The sequence below is a fragment of the Acartia tonsa genome, chromosome 8 (assembly GCF_053477335.1).
Source record: "Acartia tonsa isolate MP-2025a chromosome 8, ASM5347733v1, whole genome shotgun sequence".
Taxonomy (NCBI): Eukaryota; Metazoa; Arthropoda; class Copepoda; order Calanoida; family Acartiidae; genus Acartia; species Acartia tonsa.
The window spans coordinates 17,512,993-17,534,884 of NC_137267.1; the positions used below are offsets into that span (position 1 = coordinate 17,512,993).

General features: G+C 29.9%; 1 protein-coding gene and 1 long non-coding RNA gene across 2 annotated transcripts; one reads left to right on the forward strand and one right to left on the reverse strand.

The window, feature by feature from the left end:
* Positions 1 to 3: 3 nt before the first annotated feature.
* On the reverse strand, positions 4 to 4,473 carry LOC145325434 (uncharacterized). The gene is made up of 8 exons (XM_080168414.1): positions 4,411 to 4,473; positions 3,125 to 3,223; positions 2,317 to 2,403; positions 2,020 to 2,105; positions 1,474 to 1,576; positions 1,001 to 1,058; positions 419 to 507; positions 4 to 165 (listed from the first exon to the last, which is right to left on the reverse strand). The coding sequence occupies exons 1-8, from the start codon at positions 4,441 to 4,443 to the stop codon at positions 112 to 114; spliced, it is 609 nt and encodes a 202-aa protein (XP_080024540.1). The 5' UTR covers positions 4,444 to 4,473; the 3' UTR covers positions 4 to 111.
* A 5,939-nt stretch (positions 4,474 to 10,412) lies between these two features.
* LOC145326146 (uncharacterized) lies at positions 10,413 to 12,057 on the forward strand. The gene is made up of 3 exons (XR_013881776.1): positions 10,413 to 10,581; positions 10,789 to 10,839; positions 11,423 to 12,057. It is a non-coding gene; the product is annotated as an uncharacterized LOC145326146 (long non-coding RNA).
* The last annotated feature ends 9,835 nt before the right edge of the window (positions 12,058 to 21,892 follow it).

A 21,892-nucleotide genomic window follows, 5' to 3' on the forward strand; every position in this document is an offset into this window, starting at 1 on the left:
GCACTTTAACAGCTTTGAAAATGCAATTCTGTAATTTTTTTAGGAAAATACTTTTTAAAATGTTTTAAATATTAGATATCAGAGGACTCTAAATTAACTCTTAAATTATTACTAAGCTTTCCTAGCTACATCAAAAAAGTGGGCTTTCTCTGTGTATCCATTGATCTAAATAAACATTTAACACTTAATAGTTGGGTGTTGAATGTCCCCCCCTCCCCCACCAATCTAGTTTTTCAATATAATTTTCTGCTTAAAAAAAAGAAAGGACTTTTCATGTTGTTGAGACACATGTACAAGATGCCAGAAAACCTGCTAAGGTCATCCAGGTAAAAAGTTTTTTTTTAAATTTCAACAATACATTTAAAATGTTTAAAATAATGATAGATCTCATAATTGTGGAAAATTACTGCAAGTTTACCTGTAAGATGTAATCATTACTGAGCCCATACAGAATTGACATAAAAGAAAGTATTAGGCTTAGGATTTTCACTGAACAGCTTTCCAACCCTATCAAAATTATTAGGTTGGTTAATTTTATTATTAACTATTTATCCTTATAATAAAGTCACAGGATGTCTGTTTGTCTGTCTGTTTTAGTGTACCGAGGAATCTCGCTAACCGCTGAACTGATCGGGCTCTCCTTAACAGGGTAGCTTCTCATAGGTCCTGGGAAGGTTTATAACTATTTTTTGGGAGGTTACCACCACCCACCCAAGAGAAATCACAAAAAAATAAAAAAAATTTACGTTTAGAACCTAAAACGAACCTCTCAAAAGGTATTTTGTTAGCTGGATGCAATCCTTTGTGAGTGCAATTTTAAGTTTTCTTTCCCAATCTACTTTATATCTACCTTAAAATGTGTATTAATAGATCCAAAATGGACAGACATATTTTTAAATTCCTATTTCTTAACTCTTAATTGGAACTGATGATCTATTAATTAGTGAAACAATTGTATTCCATGAATAAAATGTAAAAAAAATCATGTTTCTCTCTATACCTAAAAATATAGGGTTTGAATCATCTGAATCTAAACCAGTGGCACATATTAGGTACACCTAAAAAAGTAACAGGTTTTAAAACAAATTCTTTTTGAAATAATCATGCTACAAAAATTCAAAAGAGATTACTTATCAATTACCTCATACAGGCGAGGCTGCGATCAATGACACTTTGACATCAGGTCCAACAATCCTGGATAGCTAAGGGGAGCCAAATCTCTCCTTTTAAGTCGATACACCCGGGTTACTATGTAGGTTAAGTAACACCCATCAGCCAACCAACTCTTAACCTAACAACCTTTGACTGGAAGTCCTAACTGTGCATGGTAATGAGTTGCGCCTGTTTTGGGCCATGGCATTCTCCCTACTGTAACTATTAATGTCGTGCACCTGACATAGCAGCATTAGGAACCATTTTTTAACGTTTACAAAAGAGAATAAATCTGGCATAGAATAAATTTTATAAACTTACCTGAAAAATGAATTGAGTTGCAGATTCTCCAATGACTTCATATAACTTTATTTTCCTATTGCCAATGGCTGTTCCAAACAGCACTGATGGTTCAAACAGATTTCTGACAAATAAATGTTTATTTTACATCACTAAAACTTATTATAAAGCCTCATATTTTTTATTCTAAGCTACATACAAAAAAAACTACTGTCCTATCATATAAAGTAGTAAGGATTTTGTTTTGTTTAAAGATTAAGATTTCATTATCTACGGATCTGATTGAGTTCTTTTTTTTAGGCTTTCTTCCCATAGGACCCAGAATGGTTTTTGGCTATTTTTCTGGGACCTTTCTGACCACCTTGAATACAGAGCAGCACATTTTTTTCAAGGGTCTATTTTTCCTGAGAGGCTGGTAGTTCTCTACCCGAAAAATATTTATAAACAGGACCTATGAGAAGCTACACTGTATATAGCGAGATCCTTTGACACACACACACACACAAACACACACAGATCCTGTACTTTAATATAAGAAAGTCTAATAAAAAAAATCAATTCAAGTGCCTAAATCCAGCATAAAGTGTGTAGAAGGGTAGAAATATAACCATAGGCAGAGTAATATTTTCAGTAGATATGCTTCCTATTCCATCCTGATAGAAAAAGAAAAATTAATGGGGCAATTTCTATTATGTAGGAATAATTCTTTACATTATTAGTATTTTCAATTTCTCGGATGCTATTCTAGATAGACAACTAAAACTTCCCAGTACCAATGAACAAATTGTCGGTATAAAGGTCATGCTACTAAAAATATAAATATAAACTCATAAAAAAACAAAAGTTTTAAAAAGTTTAAACAACCTGTCTGTTTATTCCAGGTATATTACCAAAGAAATAATTTGCGAATGCCAAAAAGTTTGGAAGAAGAAGTATAAAGCACATAATTCCCTAAAAAATAAGGATAAAAAAAGAAAAAAATATTTTAGTATATCGAATATACAGTATGACAATTTAATTTCATGCAGGTAATTTCCCTCAAAGTGCCTAGTCGAGCACAGAACCCTCCACCTTATTTGAAATAAAATGAGAATAAAGGTAGATATTTTTTTGTTTGTTTATTTTTTACTAGGTCAGTTTTTTTTTAGTTACATTGGATACTTAGTATCCTCGGGGCACTGCAGCTGGTGTAGGCCCCGCTGTGCTATGGTCCCCTTGCAGGAGGTAGGTATAGGAAAAAAAACTAGACCCCCTCCTCTAATTTTCAAATAAAAAAAAAATAAGGACAGGGGAGGTGAGTTAAGTGTTGTGAAAAGCACCTTTAATCCTGTATCAGACAAGTGAACAAAGTTAGTTGTAGACTAGACAATTAAATACTCAATAAGAACTTTAAATGTCAAGCGAGAAAATATTTTCTCCCAGCATGGCTTGAAAACCGTTTTATATCCGCTTGATTAGAACCGGTTTTCAGCCATACTGAAAAACCATGAACAGCAACGTATTGCAAACAATTTTCCGCGAACATTAAGAAAATCATAAACTTTTATTAGTTTGGGACTTCTGCCCCATGGAGCTAACAAAACTAGTTTTAATTGTTTAATTTTTCATGTTAATATCTGCGGAAATCTGACCAAAATAACACTGGAGGAGCTTCTCTATAAATGATTCTTACCAAGAAGAGATACTGCCTTTCCTCCACATACATTGTGTAGATGACAAGAATATCAGATAAAATATCCAACAGGTAAAGTCCAATATCAACAACCAGTATCTAAAGATTTTGATTTTTTTAAATAAAACAGTTACTTTTTAATTATTATCTCATCTCCTATTAGAGCTAGAGGGCTAAAAGATATTGTGCATGTCCCCCGTTGGATAAAGAAGACCGTTAATAGTTAAATATATGAAGTATTCGATTTGTTTAAAAAATTTATTCTTATATCATATACAGGAATGTCATGTTTTTTCTACAACATTCTTAAATTTTTTAAAATCAAGCAGTTACTTTTTATCTATTATCTCAGCTCCTATTAGAGCTAGAGGGCTAAAATATATTGTGTATGTCCCCCGTTAATAAAGAAGACCATTAATAGTTAAAAATATGAAGTATTCGACTTGCTTCAAGAATTAAATTCTTATTTAATTTACATGAATGTCATGTTTTTTTTCACAACATTTTAAAAAAATTTTAAGAACTATTCTTTAGATTATTTTTTATATGTTTCCACCTGTCTTAAGTTTTATGTATTACTTAAAAGTTTTATAAACTTTCTAAAATATTAGAAATATAGTTTGTTTTAAATACAAACAGTACAACACATAAAAATGCATTTTTACTCAAGATTTGAGTTTCAAGTACAAATTGGATTATAGGATTTAGTTTTCAACCACATTTATTTTCAACACATTTTTAATTTATTTATAAGGATAGCCATGCAGAGGTAGAGAGAGAGAGAGGAAAATGGACTTTTTATTACATGGTCCCCAAAGTTTCATGATAACGTTTTCTTATTCGTTGGCTCAACAACTTAGGGGACTTTTTGAATTTTGATTGGTTAGTTCAATAAGTTGAGTGTTTTTACGTTTCATCCACTAATTGTAATCTGCAGAAGGGGTAATTTTGTGTATCATCATTGGGGATGTACATCAATTAGAAGGATCAGAAAAGGGCTAGAAAATTATCATTAAACCACCAATAACTTAATTATGAAAATTAAGTGGCTAAAACCATCACTAGGCCTATGTGAATCTTACCTAATTTAAAGAACCCAATCAGTTCAGTAGTTATTGAGATCTTAAGATTCAGACAATCGTACAATCTGAATATTAAGACTCAAAATTTAATAATAACAACATTAAGAAAGATTTTCCCTTTTGTCTAAATTGCGATTTAAAAATGGACGTACAGACCTTGTTTTATTATAGAAAAGCTTAACCTTTCAGAAAATCAAATATTACTCTAAGAATTTGTAAAGCCGTATTCCACGCCATTTTTGTTTTTATTTGATCAAGAAACACATAATAACTAAATATGAAAATTAACAAAGCAATGAAAATATCACTCTTCACTGGAATAAGAGTTTGAAAAAAGAAAACACCTGGGTCGAGACAAGAACTTAAGGTACTTTGAGTCAGGTGATAGCAAGTCAATTTTACAAAAACTACTAGGTAACATACAGGGTGTTTTTTTTAATAAGACAAAAATATTACTTAATTTAACCCATTTGCCATTGACAGAAGTTAATGATCTATATCTTAATTTCTTCATTGGGCTGGGGAGTTTTGTATAAGAAAAAAATACTTAGCGATTTTCAACAAATTATGCCTTAAAAACCGGTTTTTCCAAAGTACCTATGTTTGGAAGATTTTTGAATCATGACAAATTTAAAGGGTGAACAAAAATGCATACATTTTTATAATTCTAATTGCGCAGCTTGTGTTAATAGTAGAAAAATGCTATGCATACCGTTAGAATCGTCATATACTCTACTTTTTGGAAATATATGTTTCATACTTATGCTATTTTAGTATAGAAGCTACGTTGGAAAATGTGAGAAAGGTTGAAAAGTTTTAAGTCAGTTGGGACATTTTACCACGTATCTCCTAAACTATGCGTAGCACAGGAAAATCTTTAATATCTAAAAACATGAGTTTAAGACAATTCTAACGGTGTGCATAACATTTTTCTACTATTAACACAAGATGCGCAATTTAAATCTAAAAAATGTATGCATTTTTGCACACCCTTTAAATTTGTCATGATCCAAAAATCTTCCAAACATAGGTACTTTGGAAAAACCGGTCTTTAAGGCATAATTTGTTGAAAATTGCTAAGTATTTTTTTTCTTATACAAAACTCCCCAACCCAATGAAGAAATTAAGATATAGATCTTTAATTTTGTCAATGGCAAGTGGGTTAAATTAAGTAATATTTTTGTCTTATTAAAAAAAACACCCTGTATTTATGAAAATAGACATACTATTTTGCTACTTTTATTTTACTTCTTATGATAATTTAAAAAAAAAACAAGTTAAACTTTCCTTTTTATCCAAGCTTTTTAATTTTATAGATTAAAAAACCTAGTACCTAACTTTTAGAAACAATACCATGTGCAAATTCTAACTTAGAACCTTCCACAGTTTTCAAACTAGTTACCCAGGGAGATGTGATATATTTTGAAATAATGGAATGTGTGCACTTTCAATAAATATAATACTTCCTTGATAATAGCCTAAACTTAACCTTGACATTTTACTTTTACTTTCATTTATTTCCAATATTTTAATATAAAAGTTTTTGTTTAAATTTAAGCTATTTTTAACCCCCCCACCCCCTTGCAAATGTCGTGTGTAAGCCCCTGAAATTAAGTTTAAGTTTCAGCTTCATATAGTGCCTATAAAAATGACGTCATACTGGCCTATCATTGGTCAAATAAAATGTGTACTGCCCTGCAATTGGTAATTTAGTCTGTTTATTTGCCTGTCATTGGTCATTGGTATTGTACAACGTCATTGTTTATAGAGCTTCGGTTCAGTTAAACTTGACGAAATTGAAATAGTGTTCGTTTTTCATATATCCATTACAAGAAGAAAATTATGTATACAAGCTGCCACACGGAGAGATATATTGGTTTTCAATAATTTTAGTCTAATATCCTAAAGAATATGTTTTGAAAGTAATGAAATAGAAACAAAATTTAGCTTAAAAGTTATAATCGAATCATCTCTATAATTTAGTTCTGAAAATGTAAGCATGCCCTTAAACAGTAACCTGTATTTAACAGTTTTGCAACAAATTTACTTATATTTTTAGACCACTACATTTATTTTCTGCTCATTCAGTTCTGACACTCTACAAGTGTTAATGTTCATTTGTCCTACCGTTTAAGAGCTTGACTTTTATGGACGCTGATTAGATTAGATATAAACCTTGCAAAATGGAAATATTATCAAACACTTTTTTACAACTTTTGTCACTTGAGTAAAATATTTGGATCAAGGCTACACTATATGAAAAAATCATACAAAATACAATTATTTTAAGTGTAACTGATTGATGAAAGATTACCAGGGACTCAGGGAGGGAGGTGAAATCGGACGGTAATTTACACTGGTACCCAAAGTTTTATAGTCTCGTTATCTTATCCTTTGGCTTAAAATCTTTGGGTACTCCTTTTGAATTTTGATTGGTTGGTTCCAAACTAGTATTGTCCAAACCTTTCAACCAACGAATTTAATCTGCAGAAGGGGTAATTTTATTAACATTAATTTTTCGTCAAAGCTAGAATCTTAAAATTGTCCGCTAAAATAGGGACAACAAAATGGATGCCGCGACAGAATAATCTTTCTAGTGTGACTGGAATAAGACCGGTACTAAGCCATAATAAAAAATAATTTATCGTATTATAGATGATTTTTAACGAATAAATTTAGGATTCTTTCCTGTTTTGTTCGCCAGGGCCTTTAATTATTCGTGGACAGCAAAACTGGAATTTATCCTATAAATTTTGATTTTAATATTAGCAGAAAACTGTGTTTAATACGAAGTGATTAATAATTACTTCTATCCCCTAGAACTTAATGGATTAATCCTTATTTTATTCTTTACACCCATTAACAATCATACACACACACACACACAAACACACACACACAAACACACACACACACACACTCTGACGCCAGATGTGAGTAATAATAGATTGGTAAACCTATTAGTATAATTACAGGAATCTTAAGGGATAAGACAATAGACGAGAAATTGATAACACCTCCAATTATTATAAACAAAATTATGCCTTCTGTAGATTAAAATTATTGGCGGAGAAGTTTTAATAGCAAAAAATCAAGTTTTTTAAGTCAACAAATGACAGAACATGATAATAAAAAATTTTATACAAAAATTTCCAATATAGTTTCCCTTATTCCCTGGTATAATTAGGATTAATATTGAAAGCAAAGCTTATTTACAATAATGTATGTATGTCTCTACTCTACTCTATAATTATAAATAGTTTTTTACGATCGTCTGTTTGGTCACCTTGGTCAACGATTGTTTATAATGAAGTTTCAATAATGTAATTAAAGAGAGATAGTGGAGACAATGGGATGTTTATTACACTAGTCCCCAAAGTTTTTTTTACAATGTTTTCTTATTTGTTGGCTTAACAACTTTGAGGACATTTATTGCAGAAGAGGTCACTTTATTTATAATCATTCGGGAAAAAGCTTTATTGTATATGTTTTTGGGTAGATTAAGCTATTATTTTGACGTCTGAGGCACAGTAATTTTTAATTCAACAACACATAATATAAATAACATAAGGCTATTGAAATGAAATTAGTAACTTAATATTAAGAATCAATTATCATAGTATTATGTATTTGTCGAAAATGAGCGTTAATATTGGATATAAAAGTGTTATTTGTTAATACCAAAAAATCCCATAAATTAGAATCTTTACAAAATTAAATGATAAATCAGTGCAGTGAATACTCTGTTCAATAAACGCTATTGGATGACATTCAAAGACCTAATTGAGAGTCGGAACAGGGTCCCCACCCCGTGAACATACAGTTAATCAACCCCTGACCCTTCTATTCTTTTACTTTAAACTCAGTTCTACTATTTGATGTAGAATATCTATATCTTTCATCTACCTCAAAAACTTATTTGAAAGAAATCAGTTTTTGTAACCAAAACTTTATCTGTAAATCTTCCCAGCGATTTAAAGGGATAACACAATGGCCGATAAATTGATGTAAAATCCCCATGGTATTATACAAAAATAACCCTTCTATAGAAAACATTTTGTGGTTGAAACCTGTTGACACTCAATTTAATAAACCAACTAATCAAAACTCAATAAAGTCCCCAAAGTTGTTAAGCCAACGAATAAGAAAACGTTATAATAACACTTTGGGGACTAGTTGTATAAACCAGCCCATGTTTCCCTCCCTCCCTCAAATCTTCCTCAATTATTGAAGACTATTGAAAACAAACTAAAATAATTATTGCGAAAAAATTTGTAAAGCTAAGTTGCTCTATAAGTGACAATGTCTGTCTGTCTTTCTACAAGTCAAAATTCGGCCTTATTATAAACATCGACTCAAGTTATTTAAGAAATAAAATTTGAGTTCTATCACTTGTTTTATCACCATATTCGATTTGATTGTTAAATTAATTTCGGAGAATTTTATAAAATTTCTTTAATTGACTATTTTTAGTAGCGAAGCTACTCTATAATTCGAAATGTCCGTCCGTCTTTCCGCCTGTCCGTCTGTTCGTCTAAGACAAAGTGGGGGAAACATGATTTTCTCGGCTCCTAGAAAAGATAGACAGCTGAAATTTTTAGTGAAGATTCTTATAATATATGCCCATCTAATCTATACGTTATTTTGTCCATCTGTCTGTTGTTTGGGGTGCTAGATTGATTCCTAGATTTTCATGTTTTCGTGATTTTCTCAACTCCTTGAGTGTTTTACTGAAGTGATGTCGTCCTAGTATGTTTGTCTCCATATTACATTTGTCTTCTAGTCCATTTGTCACAATAGTACGTTTGTCGTTGTACCTACTTTAAAAAGTGAAGCTACTCTATAATTTGCTTTATTCTCCTGTGTGTCTTTACCTTTGACTAAGGGACAGCAGATTCTTTTGGAATATACAGAAGATTCTTTTTGTATATAAAAAGTTCTTTGAAATGTTTTGAACTTTTATTTTGGTGAATTTACATTAAATTATGTCATTTATTTCTTGTTTGTAAATTATACAATAAATTACATTGTGCAAAATACCGCAAAGTAACAAAACTATTTGTATAAGAGTAGAACAGTATCAGACTAAAATGTAAGTTTTGCTCTAAATATATATTTTGCAAACGTTAATAACCCATACCATTTTATTTTCCGTCATAAAAACCGAAACCAACCTCATTTATATGTGTGTGTGGGCAGGGATCTAAAGGGATAAAACATTGGCTGATAAATTGATGTACATCCCCAATGTTAATACACAAAATTAAACACTCAAAATAATGAACCAAATTTTTAAAATCTCCCAAAGTTGTCAAGCCAACAAATAAGAAAACTTTGGGGACTAGTGTAATAAACCGTCCAATGTCCCCTCTATCCGTGATGTTTGGGTCTATTTTGTGTTTCTAGGGATTTAACTTATCCCATTCTAGCAATCCTTTCCCTTAAATATGTACATATATATACTTTTTTAATGTCATCTTACATTTTATTGCTCATAGAAAAGAATATAATAAAAAAAACATTAAGATCTTCAATAAGATCAATTAAACCTTCATTTGAGTAAAATAAGAGATTTTTTTGAAAATAAAAAAAATCTGTATAAATAAAATGAATTTAGTACTTTTTCGGAAAACTTTTAATTAATTTTACAATGAAGCTCTTCATAGGTCAAGGGAAGGTTTATAACTATTTTAAGGGAGGGTATATCCACTGTTGTAACTTTATCGCGAAGTAAAGGAATTATTTTGAGGAAATCAAATGTCGTCTTCAATTCCCAAGTTGAAGACGACATTATTGTCTTTTTTTTAGTTTTGTTTTGGTTAATAATCATAAAAACAGACATAAAAATTCCTAAAAGAAAGGAGATTGAAAGGACACTCCAAATATTTACTACTCTTAGTTTCTTATCATAAATTAGTTTTTATTACTTAATACATACCCAGAATTTAAATTCTTAATATGTTTTAAATCATACAATTTCAATAAAAATTCATATTGAAAGGGATAGAGTACAATTTCTTTCAATTTCTGTTAAATAATTTATTAAATAATTTAAATAATTTATAAGTAAGTAATATTGCATGGCATTCACGCTTTCCTTCTCATTTTGAAAAATAAATACAAATTGATTAACTGACAAAGTAATAGAACCTGTTAATAAGAGTGAATTTATAAATAAAAATGTGTATTATCTATTAAACGATAAATGTGAGCAACATGCCAGTATAAAATGTGTATGTTGTTTTGAATTTTATTTTAAAGTTTTTTCATTATATATGATAAAATTGATTTATTAAATATATACACTTCTTTTTATCTTTAGATAATGATATGAGATAAAATCATATTTGAAATGGATGAACCTCATTTAGATAGGTAATTACGCTGATTAGTTAAATTGAGGCTTTCATTAATTATAATTTTGTGGCCAAAATCAATCAGTACTTCCTGCGACAAATAAAGTTTATAAAACGATTGTTTCCTTTCTGCCACTGCCGCTAAAAATTATAGTCTTCGAATTAAAATAAACTTTCATGAAACATTGCTGAATATATATATATATATGTTTTATTTATAATTTAGTTTCCAATCCTCTACAGACGCTGGTAAGACATATGATTTATCTAAAGATAGGTAATAAGAATAAAAAAACTTAAAGCTTTTCTATGATTAGTTTTAGACCGTACGTCCGTAATGTAGCTCTTTTTAAAAGCGAAGCTTTTCTATTATTAGGGTCGGTCCGTACGTCCGTCCGTCCGTACGTTCATTTTAAACATGTTGATTTTTCTACGTTAACAACAAATTTTTATGTGATCTAATCATCCGTTTGCTCTGATTTTTGGTATATTGATTCCTAGGACAACAAAGAACAATATTATAAGCGAAGCATTTCTATAATCAAGTCCTAAAAATGTAAGTATGTCCATAAACATTATCCTGTATCAAGCAGTTTTTCAACAAATTTACTTACAATTGCTTGGACTCTTAAAGTTTTATATTCTGATTATTCAGTTCAGACACTATAATAGTGTTAATGTCCGTTTGTTCTACCTTTTCAGTGCTTCACTTTTATGGATGTTGTCATCCTTGTTGTTAGTTTAATTAGATTAGAATTGTCCTTTCGATATCTTCCTTTGCATATTAATTCCTATAAACTCTACTAGCGGTTACGCCCCTTCCCTCATGGCATATATTAATCATTTATATATATTTTCAGTTCCCAATCTTCTAACAATGATGAGATATATGTTGAAAAACTAAGGTAAAAGTCAAAGGATTTGCTGTATTGATTTTCTAATAAACATACCTGCAGGAAAAATATGCATGTAAAAATTAAGATCATTTCATACCTAGGTATACAGTATGTATGTATTACATATTAAATTTTGTGAACACATTTCTAAAAGCAAAGCTTTTCTATAATTAGGGTCGGTCCCTACGTCCGTCCGAGATAGATAGCTTTTATTCATATAATATAGATAGACAGATAATAGATAGACAGATAGATGTACAGTTAAATACATAGAATAATAGATTGACAGTTAGATGGATAGACATATAGATAGACAGATAGATAGATAATTCTATTTAGTACACCGTTAAGGCAATTTTTATGCAAAAATTTTTATCATTATACTCTTATCAGTTAGATAGTCAGTTAGATAGTCAGTTAGATAGACAATTAGATAGACAGTTAGATAGACAGTTAGATAGACAGTTAGATAGACAAACAGTTAGATTGATAGTCAGATAGATAGATAGACAGACAGATAGACAGACAGATAGATAGACAGATAGATATACAGATAGATAGACATATAGATAGACAGTTAGATAGATAGACATATAGATAGATAGATAGATAGACAGATAGATAGATAGACAGATAGATAGATAATTCTATTTAGTACACCGTTAAGGCAATTATTATGCAAAACTTTTTATCATTATACTCCTGTTTTATCGTATTTAAATAAAACATATTATCTTTTGATGTATGTGAAAACAAGGATGACAACATCCATAAGTAGCGAAGCACAAAAAATCGTGGATGGAAATACGTAAAAGTAGATTTAAAGTGGATTTATCCCAAAAAAGTTTGAAAATTGGACCAAAAACACCAAATATATGGGTAAATATGTAAAACATATAAAAATAGCCAAAAACCTGATAAAAGGCAGTCTGACCGCCATGGTTTTTCTTTAAACGACGGGAAATTTAATTTTGATATCTATAACTGAAAAAATTTTTAAAATCGGACCATAAACACTGAAGATATGGAGAATAATGTGAAAAATACAAAAATAGCCTAAAACCTGCAAAAAGGCAGTCTGGCCGTCATGGATGTTTTCTTTAAACGACGGGAAATTTAATTCTTATATCTATAACTGAAAAAATTTTGAAAATTGGACCATAAACACTGAAGATATGGTGGAAATGTGAAAAATACAAAAATAGCCTAAAACCTGCAAGATGGCAGTGTGGCTGTCATGGTTGTTTTCTGTAAACGACAGGAAATTTAATTTTGATATCAATAACTGAAAAAATTTTGAAAATCGGACCATAAACACTGAAGTTATGGATAAAAATATGAAACATACAAAAATAGCCTAAAACCTGCTAAAAAGGGGTCTGACCGCCCTTGATGTTTTATAGTTAATTGTGCTGCTTAATAATAGGAATGTTGTCAAAAAATTTCAGCTGTCTATCTTTAATAGGAGCCGAGAAAATCACGTTTCCCCTATTCTGTCTTACACGGACGGACAGACGGACGGACAGACGGACGGACGGACGGACGGACGGACGGACGGACGGACGGACGGACGGACGGACATTTCGAATTATAGAGTAGCTTCGCTACTAAAAAGTATACTAGGTCAGGTAACCTGAGAAAGCACACGGAGATACATACAGTTAGATTGATAGTCAGATAGATAGACAGATAGATAGACAGATAGGTATATAGATAGATAGACAAATAGATATATAGATAGACAGTTAGATAGACATATAGATAGACAGTTAGATAGATAGACATATAGATAGACAGATAGATAGATAATTCTATTTAGTAGATAGATAGATAGACAGACAGATAGATAGTCAGTTTGATAGACAGTTAGATAGACAGATAGATTGATAGTCAGATAGATAGAAAGACAGGCAGATAGATAGACAGATAGATATACAGATAGATAGACATATAGATAGACAGTTAGATAGATAGACATATAGATAGACAGATAGATAGTCAGTTAGATAGTCAGTTAGATAGTCAGTTAGATAGTCAGTTAGATAGTCAGTTAGATAGACAGTTAGATAGACAAACAGTTAGATTAATAGTCAGATAGATAGACAGACAGATAGATGGACAGATAGATATACAGATAAATAGACAGATAGATAGACATATAGATAGACAGTTAGATAGATAGATATATATAGACATATAGATAGATAATTCTATTTAGTACAACGTTAAGGCAATTATTATGCAAAACTTTTTATCATTATACTCCTGTTTTATCGTATTTAAATAAAACATATTGTCTTGTGACCTATGTGAAAAAAAGTATACTAGGTCAGGTAACCTGAGAAAGCACACGGAGATACATACAGTTAGATTGATAGTCAGATAGATAGACAGATAGATAGACAGATAGGTATATAGATAGATAGACAAATAGATATATAGATAGACAGTTAGATAGACATATAGATAGACATATAGATAGATATATAGACAGATAGATAATTCTATTTAGTACCCCGTTAAGGCAATTGCCATGCCAAAATTTCAAGGAAGATTTAGGTAGTTTGTGGTTTATTAAATCTTGCAATAGATAGGATAACACACAGATTTTTTTAAAGTTATCCAATCTGTAAAGAATGGATATAATAATTAATTCATGGATATTAATATTGGACAGATTTATACGGATTTTGCTTTTATTGATGTTGTCATTTTTGTATTTTTTATTCAATAAATATAATTTAAATAAAATGGAGTTTCTTTTTTATTTCTTGTATTTTTTTGTTGCAGATAAAAAATGAAAGAGGAAAAATGCTAAAGCTATGTTTTTATTTAGTTTGATAGGTTATAGAGGCTGTTGATAATTAAGTTACAACATAAATGAACATTTAGTTTTACCTTATTTTTTATTAAGTATTCAACTATGTCGTAATCCTAATGACATTCCCACAACATTAATGCAAATTTAATCATGCTGTATTTTATACTAGCGGTTATACCCCAAGCATAATGGAGCTCTGTATAATCAAGGGGCTAGAAAAATCGATTAAAACGAAGTTTATAAGCTTACCTAAAAGAGAAAACATAGTTAAGTAGTTTTGAGATCTTAATATACAAAAAAAACCTGCTTAGTAAAATAGGACATTTAAGCCAATAAATAAGATACTTTATTATATCAATTTGATATATTAATGCAAATTTTTAAGAAAAACCTTATTATAAAACTTTGGGGACTAAAGTAATTATCCCCTCCATGCCCGCAAAATTTCCCTATTAGTTTTTAATCCTTAATATATATCATTCATATATACATATAATGTGAATAATTCGTTATTGATTGATTGCTATCCTTTTATTGATTGCTATTTGAATTAATTTTGCAAAAAGAATTAAGTACATATTTCATTCTGTCACACTATAAGAGTTATTGTTTGTTTGTCCTTCCTTCTGATTGTAGAGCTTTGCTTCTATGGATGTTGTTATCCTTGTTGAAATAAAAATATAAAGAGGAGTGTCCTTTTTTTAAAATATTTGAATTATTTTTTAATAGAAGACGACGTGTCCAAAAAAACATAAATTGAAGACGACATTTGATTTCCTCAAATTACTTCCTTTACTTCGCGATAAAGTTACAACACCACCCTCCCAATAGTAATCACCCCTAGAAAAAAAATTAACCCTCCGCCCAAATCATTTTTTTTTTGGGGGGGGGGGAGGTAAGTCACGTTCCTTCTCCCGACCTGAAGTGCCCCTAGAAGCTTCTAGGGGCGTAGCCGCTTGTTTAAATATAGTGTAATTATTACAAAATTTAAAATTACAGTTGATTATTCGGTGTTTATATGAAAACTAAAGGAAAGTATAAAGTATGAATTAAATGTCTGTTATAAGGGTTTCAAATAAAGTTGAATTATCTCCCCTAGTTGAGAGTTAAAATGAAATCGTTGGTGCTTTTCCTCAAAGTGACTATTAAAGCACTGATCCCCTCCCTCTAATATTTTTAATTAAATTGAAAATATAGGAGGAGGAGTATTTTTTCGTATTCCTAACTCCTGCAGGGTGCCTTACTTTCGGGGGCTTATACATGCAGTGCTCTAAACTTATAGTACCGAATATAACCTAACCTAACATTACTTTAAGTATTAGACAAACAAATTCACCATATTTTTAATTTAATGAAAAATAATGGAGGGTGGTTTCTATGCTCTAATTATTATTTGAGGGAATCTCCCAAATTGTCTGGTGGAATAAATGTGTAATATGATTATGAGTTGCTAGTTGGTTTTATCCATCCCCAACTCCCCACACTTGAAATTTTGATTAATCTGTCAAGATTTCATGTAGTTCAGGATTTATATTTTGCACCACAAGTTAAAGGATAATTTTATTCAAAATTAAAAGAGAAATATCAGTTTTTAATAATTAGTTTAGTCTGTCAGTCAAACTGTATGCCATTTCCAACGTCAGATTGTCCATCCGAAAAGCTTTAGAAGAAATGCGATTTTCTTGGCTGCATTGCAAGTTTCCAAGGGTTTCAAGTATGCAGCTCACTTGGTCAGTCGGTCTGACAGTCATGCTACAAAAATACATATTCAATTTTAACTCAATTTGTTCATTTTACATCCATGATTTTATTGTACTTCGCTACTTAATCATAAACATTGCCATTCATCCTTGTTCTAAGCAATCCCAGCTACTTGATTCTATCTAATTTTAAAAATCTCCAAGGCCTTTCTGAATTTACTGAAGATTAGCATAGAGGGGCTTGTTTGAAAGAATCTACTCCACCCTATCTCTCTCAATCAAAAAGAATTGACTTATAGTTCAAGTAACAATTTTACATCTATGTTTTTAATTATCATTCTTTTTTTATTCTTTATTGGATTTATAACGTAAAACTTTGTTTAAAACTTTGAAATTACTTAATTAATCTAAGTATCTCTAGTTGAAATTACAGTATGCCTTTAAACAAAAAAATTATTTTATTTTGATCTAAATGTCCCTATCCCTTATACTTTATTTGTTTGAGCCAACTAAGTAAGTAACTTTAGTCTGACATTCAGTACCAAATACAGTTAGGGAGTTGAATCCATTTTTATAAAAGCAGAAACATAATCTATGATTATGGTTTTGACCCTGTAAAACTGTAATCTACCCTTCCACTTTCCCCTCTCTTGGTGAAGATATCTTCAACGCCTATACGATTTTTGAAATGTAAGATTCCAATTTTGCCTCTCTTGGTGAAGATATCTTCAACGCCGATACGATATTTGAAATGTAAGATTCCACTTTCAATAGGGGCGAAACTGGAATCATGGTTTACATTTTTAATATCTATGTTTCTGTAATCTTCAATTACTTGTTTAACATCGACATAATAGAAATGTACCATACTATTTTAAAATTATGTCAATTGTGAAAAAAGCATAGATTTTATATATAATTTAAACATTGTTGTATATTCTTAATTAAATAAATGAAACATACAAAGAGCGTATATAAAAGATGTTTTGTTTATTTTAAAAAAGTACTTTAAAAATCATATCAAATGAGTATTCAAAATTATTTTAAGAAAGTTGTTTATTAATTAATTCAATTGTATATATTTGTAATTTTTTTGTTCATTTTTTTAATCTTAATATTTCCCTAGTAATCTCTCACCGTGTAAGTAAGCACAAAGAGGTTATTTGCTTATCTAATTGTGCATTTTTGTGGTAAATTACTGATCAATTACTGAACAATTTGGTCTGATTTGTGAGTTAAAAGTGGATGGAGTAAATAAATCCTTAGACATTTATAGTTAAAGTTGCTTGTATCAGTTGAATTGAAGAAAAAGAAGGAGGAGTAATAAGGGAGGGGGGGGGGGGAAGTTCTGACACATTTGCGTAATCCTGGTGTATAGGCTTTATCTTTGGACTGAGAGAATAGGTTATTAGATTTTATGTTAAATTTCTTATAAGCAATTGATGAAAATTTTTGCTTATTTGGATTATATCGGCCAAATCTTCAACTTTCGTCATAAACTGCTTACAGGAAAGAAGGGATTATGGGGGGGGGGGGGGAGTTCTGACACATTTGCATAAACCTGGTGTATAGGCTTTATCTTTGGACTGAGAGGATAGGTTATTAGAGATAAAATCATTATTATATGATGAATTACCCCAGATTTAAAATTTTTTGGATAGGCCTCCAGGTTCCGGAGCTCCAGGCCTCCAGGTGGTCTCTGTACAGGTAAAGATTAAAAATAAGATTTTTTTTTGAAGAGTTAGAGGTTAACTTATAAAACAAAATATGCTTCTTTTTGATTGTTATTCACATATTTTGTCTCATAAGCTGACATCTAACTCTTTAAAAAATTTTTTTTTCATTTTTACTTGTAGAGAGACCACCTGGAGGCCTGGAGCTCCAGAACCTGGAGGCCTATCCAAAAAATCTTAAATCTGGGATAATCCCTCTAACCAAACCAGTAATTTTTTCAGTTTTTTGAAGAAAATAAATAGGGAAAATATTAATATTTTCTAATAAAACCAAGATCATTACAAAGCTTATGGAAAAGACTATCAGGTTATCCTAGGACTTTTAGAAGTTTGATATAATTGGACTCAAAGTCGACAGATTAATACCCCACAGGGGGGCTAAACAAATAACGTTTTTTTCAACCTAAAAGAAATCAATGAAAAACGGCCAAATGGCCAATCAAATGTATTTAGGTTTGGTTAGAGGGATTATCCACAAAAATTGTCATAAGGATTAGACTATTCCTTCTATGACAAAAAACATTTTTTTAAATACATTTTATTTAAAAATAAAATTTTAATTTTTTCATAAAAAAACACTGTCCTACCCACTTTTAGGCCTGATTCTTAAAAAGCCCATATTGAATTTTGGAAAACCTAAAAATTAACCTTAAAAATCAAATTCAAATTTTTTTTTCAAAAATGATAATGCCCTGCCACAAACTCTGGTTATTTTTGAAAAAAATATTAACTCTTTTTTAAAGCTCTCAACCGATTTGAAAAGTATGGAGAATTCTTAGTTAAAAAGATTTTTATGGATTAAAAAAATTTTTTTTGTTAAACGTTGAGACCCTAAAACTACCCTTAAAGGAGGCCTGCAAGAAATACCACGCTTTATTTGCTAAAAGACTGCCACAATTAAGTAGACCCAATACCCCAAATTTAAAGTCTTTAGCTTCAATAACAAAAAAGTTCTAGGCATTTCAAAATAGCATATTATGTACAATGAAAATTTTGAAAGATTTCCAATGCTCATAAAAGAAAAAAAACAATATTAAATTATGTCGCCTAGACATAAAATTATAACTTTATCTTTGTCAGAAACTTAGATTGCCGGTAACTGATTACATTTTTAAAATAAAAACACCAAATTTCATAGTCAAAATCTATGAAAAAAATTCGATTTAAATTGCATTTGTAAACAAAAATCATAGCAGAAACAAAGGGGTAAACTACTACAAGCTCAGCTGTGATTGGTTGCTTAGCTGATTCAGCCTTCTGATTGGCTACAGTACACTCGGTACAACCCAAGTTAAACTTATTTTTTTAATGATTTTGACTATAAAAATGGGTATTTTATTGTAAAAATATAATTAGTTACTGGCAATCTAAATTTATGACAAAAATAAGCTTATAATTTTGTTTCTAGGCCACATAGTTCAATTTCAAAATATCTACATTAGCACTGAAATTCTTTCAAAATTTTCATAGTACATAAAATGTCATTTTAAAATGCCTAGAACTTTTTTGTTATAGAAGCTGAAGGCTTAAAATTTGGGGTATTGGGTGTACTTGTGGCAGTCTTTCAACAGTTAAAGCGTGGTATTTCTTGCAGGCTTCCTATAAAATTAAACTCACAAAATTTTCATTAATTTAATAACAAACAAATTTGCTTCTACGAAAGGAACATGGAGATAAAGGTCATTTTATGAAGGTAGGTCGATAATTACTGGATTAACCCCTTACTGGTCTATGCCCCCCTCACCCTACTTTATGCAAATGGATCATTTTTGGATAGTTTGTACTGTACTGGTTTCTCTGTTCTAATTGGGGGAGGGAAGGGGGTTAAGAAAAGTTATAAATATTGCTTTGTTCTACAACAATTCACTGTAAATCAAAAACCTTGAAATGGATCAAATGTAGATATTGAATAAGAGAGAGGGGGAGGATCATTCATATCCTGCCTTACTCATTTGAAGTAAAAAAAAAATTTCTATCAAAACAGACTATGCAGCGTTCAAATAGGACCAAGAGACATTTAGAATCCATTGAGTTCGAAATAATAGCAGCTCCTTGGCACTTCTTTCATTTTTAAGATTTGAGGTGTAAACACCAAATTCAACGTATTTACAAGGCAATTCTATTTTGAATACAGGAAGATAAGATGTGTTTCTGTAAATTGTGCTCAGTATAGTTTTAGATACTTTTGTAACAAAGATAAAATCTTATTAATGTGAAATCAATGCAGCAGTTGTGATTTGAATTGAATTTGGTTAACTTGTCTTTGTGTTTTAATTGTTTTCCTTTTGATCTTAAACATTAAACTGTTTTTAACCTAGTTTTGAATGGGAGGTCAAAAATATACTAGGACACCTATAGAATCGCAGACTGCAGAGCCCAAATTTGAATTAAGTCCCCAATAAACTTTTTTTGGGGGATTTAAAAATTAATTTTTAGTGTTGCTGTAGTCATTTTTACTTCGGGTAATATTGTGGCTTACAGAACATTTTTATATAATTCACTTTATGTTAATACAATAAAAAAACATTACTCTGTTCATTGGAAATATTTTTTTTTTCCAAAACAATTAATTTCACTGAAAAATCTAACATTTACAATAAAACAAATAATTCTGAAGTCTAACCAATAAGAAGTCTTGTTTTATTTCAATTCTTTACAATTCAAAAAAAGAGTGTTTTCACAAAGGGACTCATTTCTAATGTATTCAAATAATTTTTTTAAATTAAAATGAAAAGAATGAAAACCATACACATAAAAGTTACATACTTTTTAAAATTATTTTTAAAAATAAGTTTGAATAATCTTATTTTATATCACATTTGTATATGTGACAAAAATAAATTTGTTGTATTGCATAAACATTTGTTGTCATTTAACCCTTTACAGCCATTTTTTATGTTTTTAATATAAGTGATAGAACACAAACATATTAATGTTAAATCATTGATATATTATAAAGAATTATTTTTTTAATTAATTAATTTAGATGAAATCAAAAGGCCTAATTTTACTATATACCAGAATACAAGATTTATGAAGCAAAACACTCTAAAAGCTACGAATTTTACCCCAATAAAAAAAAGACCTTTTGCTCTGGTCAAAAATGACCAGAGCATCAGTAAAAATTAATTTTTAAATCCCCCAAAAAAAGTTTATTGGGGACTTAATTCAAATTAAGGCTCTGCAGTCCGATTCTACTGTTGTCATAGTATACTTTTATATATGTTTTAAAAATAGGTTAAAAACAGTTTAAAGGGCAAATATAGGTTGAATATGATATGGGCTCAAAAAAACCGTGCCATTCCATAGATTATAATTAACTTAAAGATATTTACATATTTAATTGTATAAGTCTGTTATAGCTTAAAACCTGGACATGCAATTTTATCTAATTAGTATGGTTCCCTAAGAACTCCAAACACCCTAGCATCACAAAAGGATTCTTAGGAAGGTTGAATTAAAAAGCTTTCGTTAAATGAAATGTGGAAACAAGTTATCAATGTATTTTTTTGTAACTTGGATTTTACTTCCTTAACAATATTCCCCACCAAAGTATAAAGTATATGATTTTTATATAAAAAAAACCTTTAACAGAAAAATTTTATTTCATGTCAGTATGAAAATTATATTGTAATTGTTATAATTAATTTAAAGGGGACAAAAATGATAGGTGAACATTGATTCTTTTTTCTTATATTTTTTTCTGGAGAAATTGTGCAACCGATTTGTGTGTCTTCGTTTGTGTTGAAAAATGCGTACTTTAGGGTATTTATATCATCCAGAATTAATCAATGATCTTTGTACAGAAAAGAAACTTTAAAACATATTATTTACCCTAGTCAATACTCCTGACGCACAAATATGCAAAATATTTTTACGGTTTTTAAAAAATTGAATAAAATAGTATGTTATCTAAAAATTAAACATTTAAATTGTCATTTAAGATGTGTGCCAATGTAATAGTCCATCAAACATAAGCAAAATAGTCAAAAAAAAAGTCTTATAAAAGATAAAAAAGCCAATTTTGTTGTTCATTTTTATATGTTGAAGTGAACACAAAAATTGCAATATCTACTTAATTTTTTATTATTATTAAAATTTGGCATAGATATTCTAAAAGTATAGAATTGCACCTAAATTGTAAGCCCATATCATATTCAACCTATATTTGCCCTTTAAG

Bases quoted from the DNA above. Each gene is read 5' to 3' on its own strand.
- LOC145325434 (XM_080168414.1), bottom strand. From the start codon at position 4,443: ATGGCGTGGAATACGGCTTTACAAATTCTTAGA. The intron at 1,577-2,019 runs GCACTTGAATTG...TTTATTTGTCAG, and splicing joins ACACTTTATGCTGGATTTAG to AAATCTGTTTGAACCATCAG. The intron at 1,059-1,473 runs GTAAGTTTATAA...TTACTTTTTTAG, and splicing joins CAACTCAATTCATTTTTCAG to GTGTACCTAATATGTGCCAC.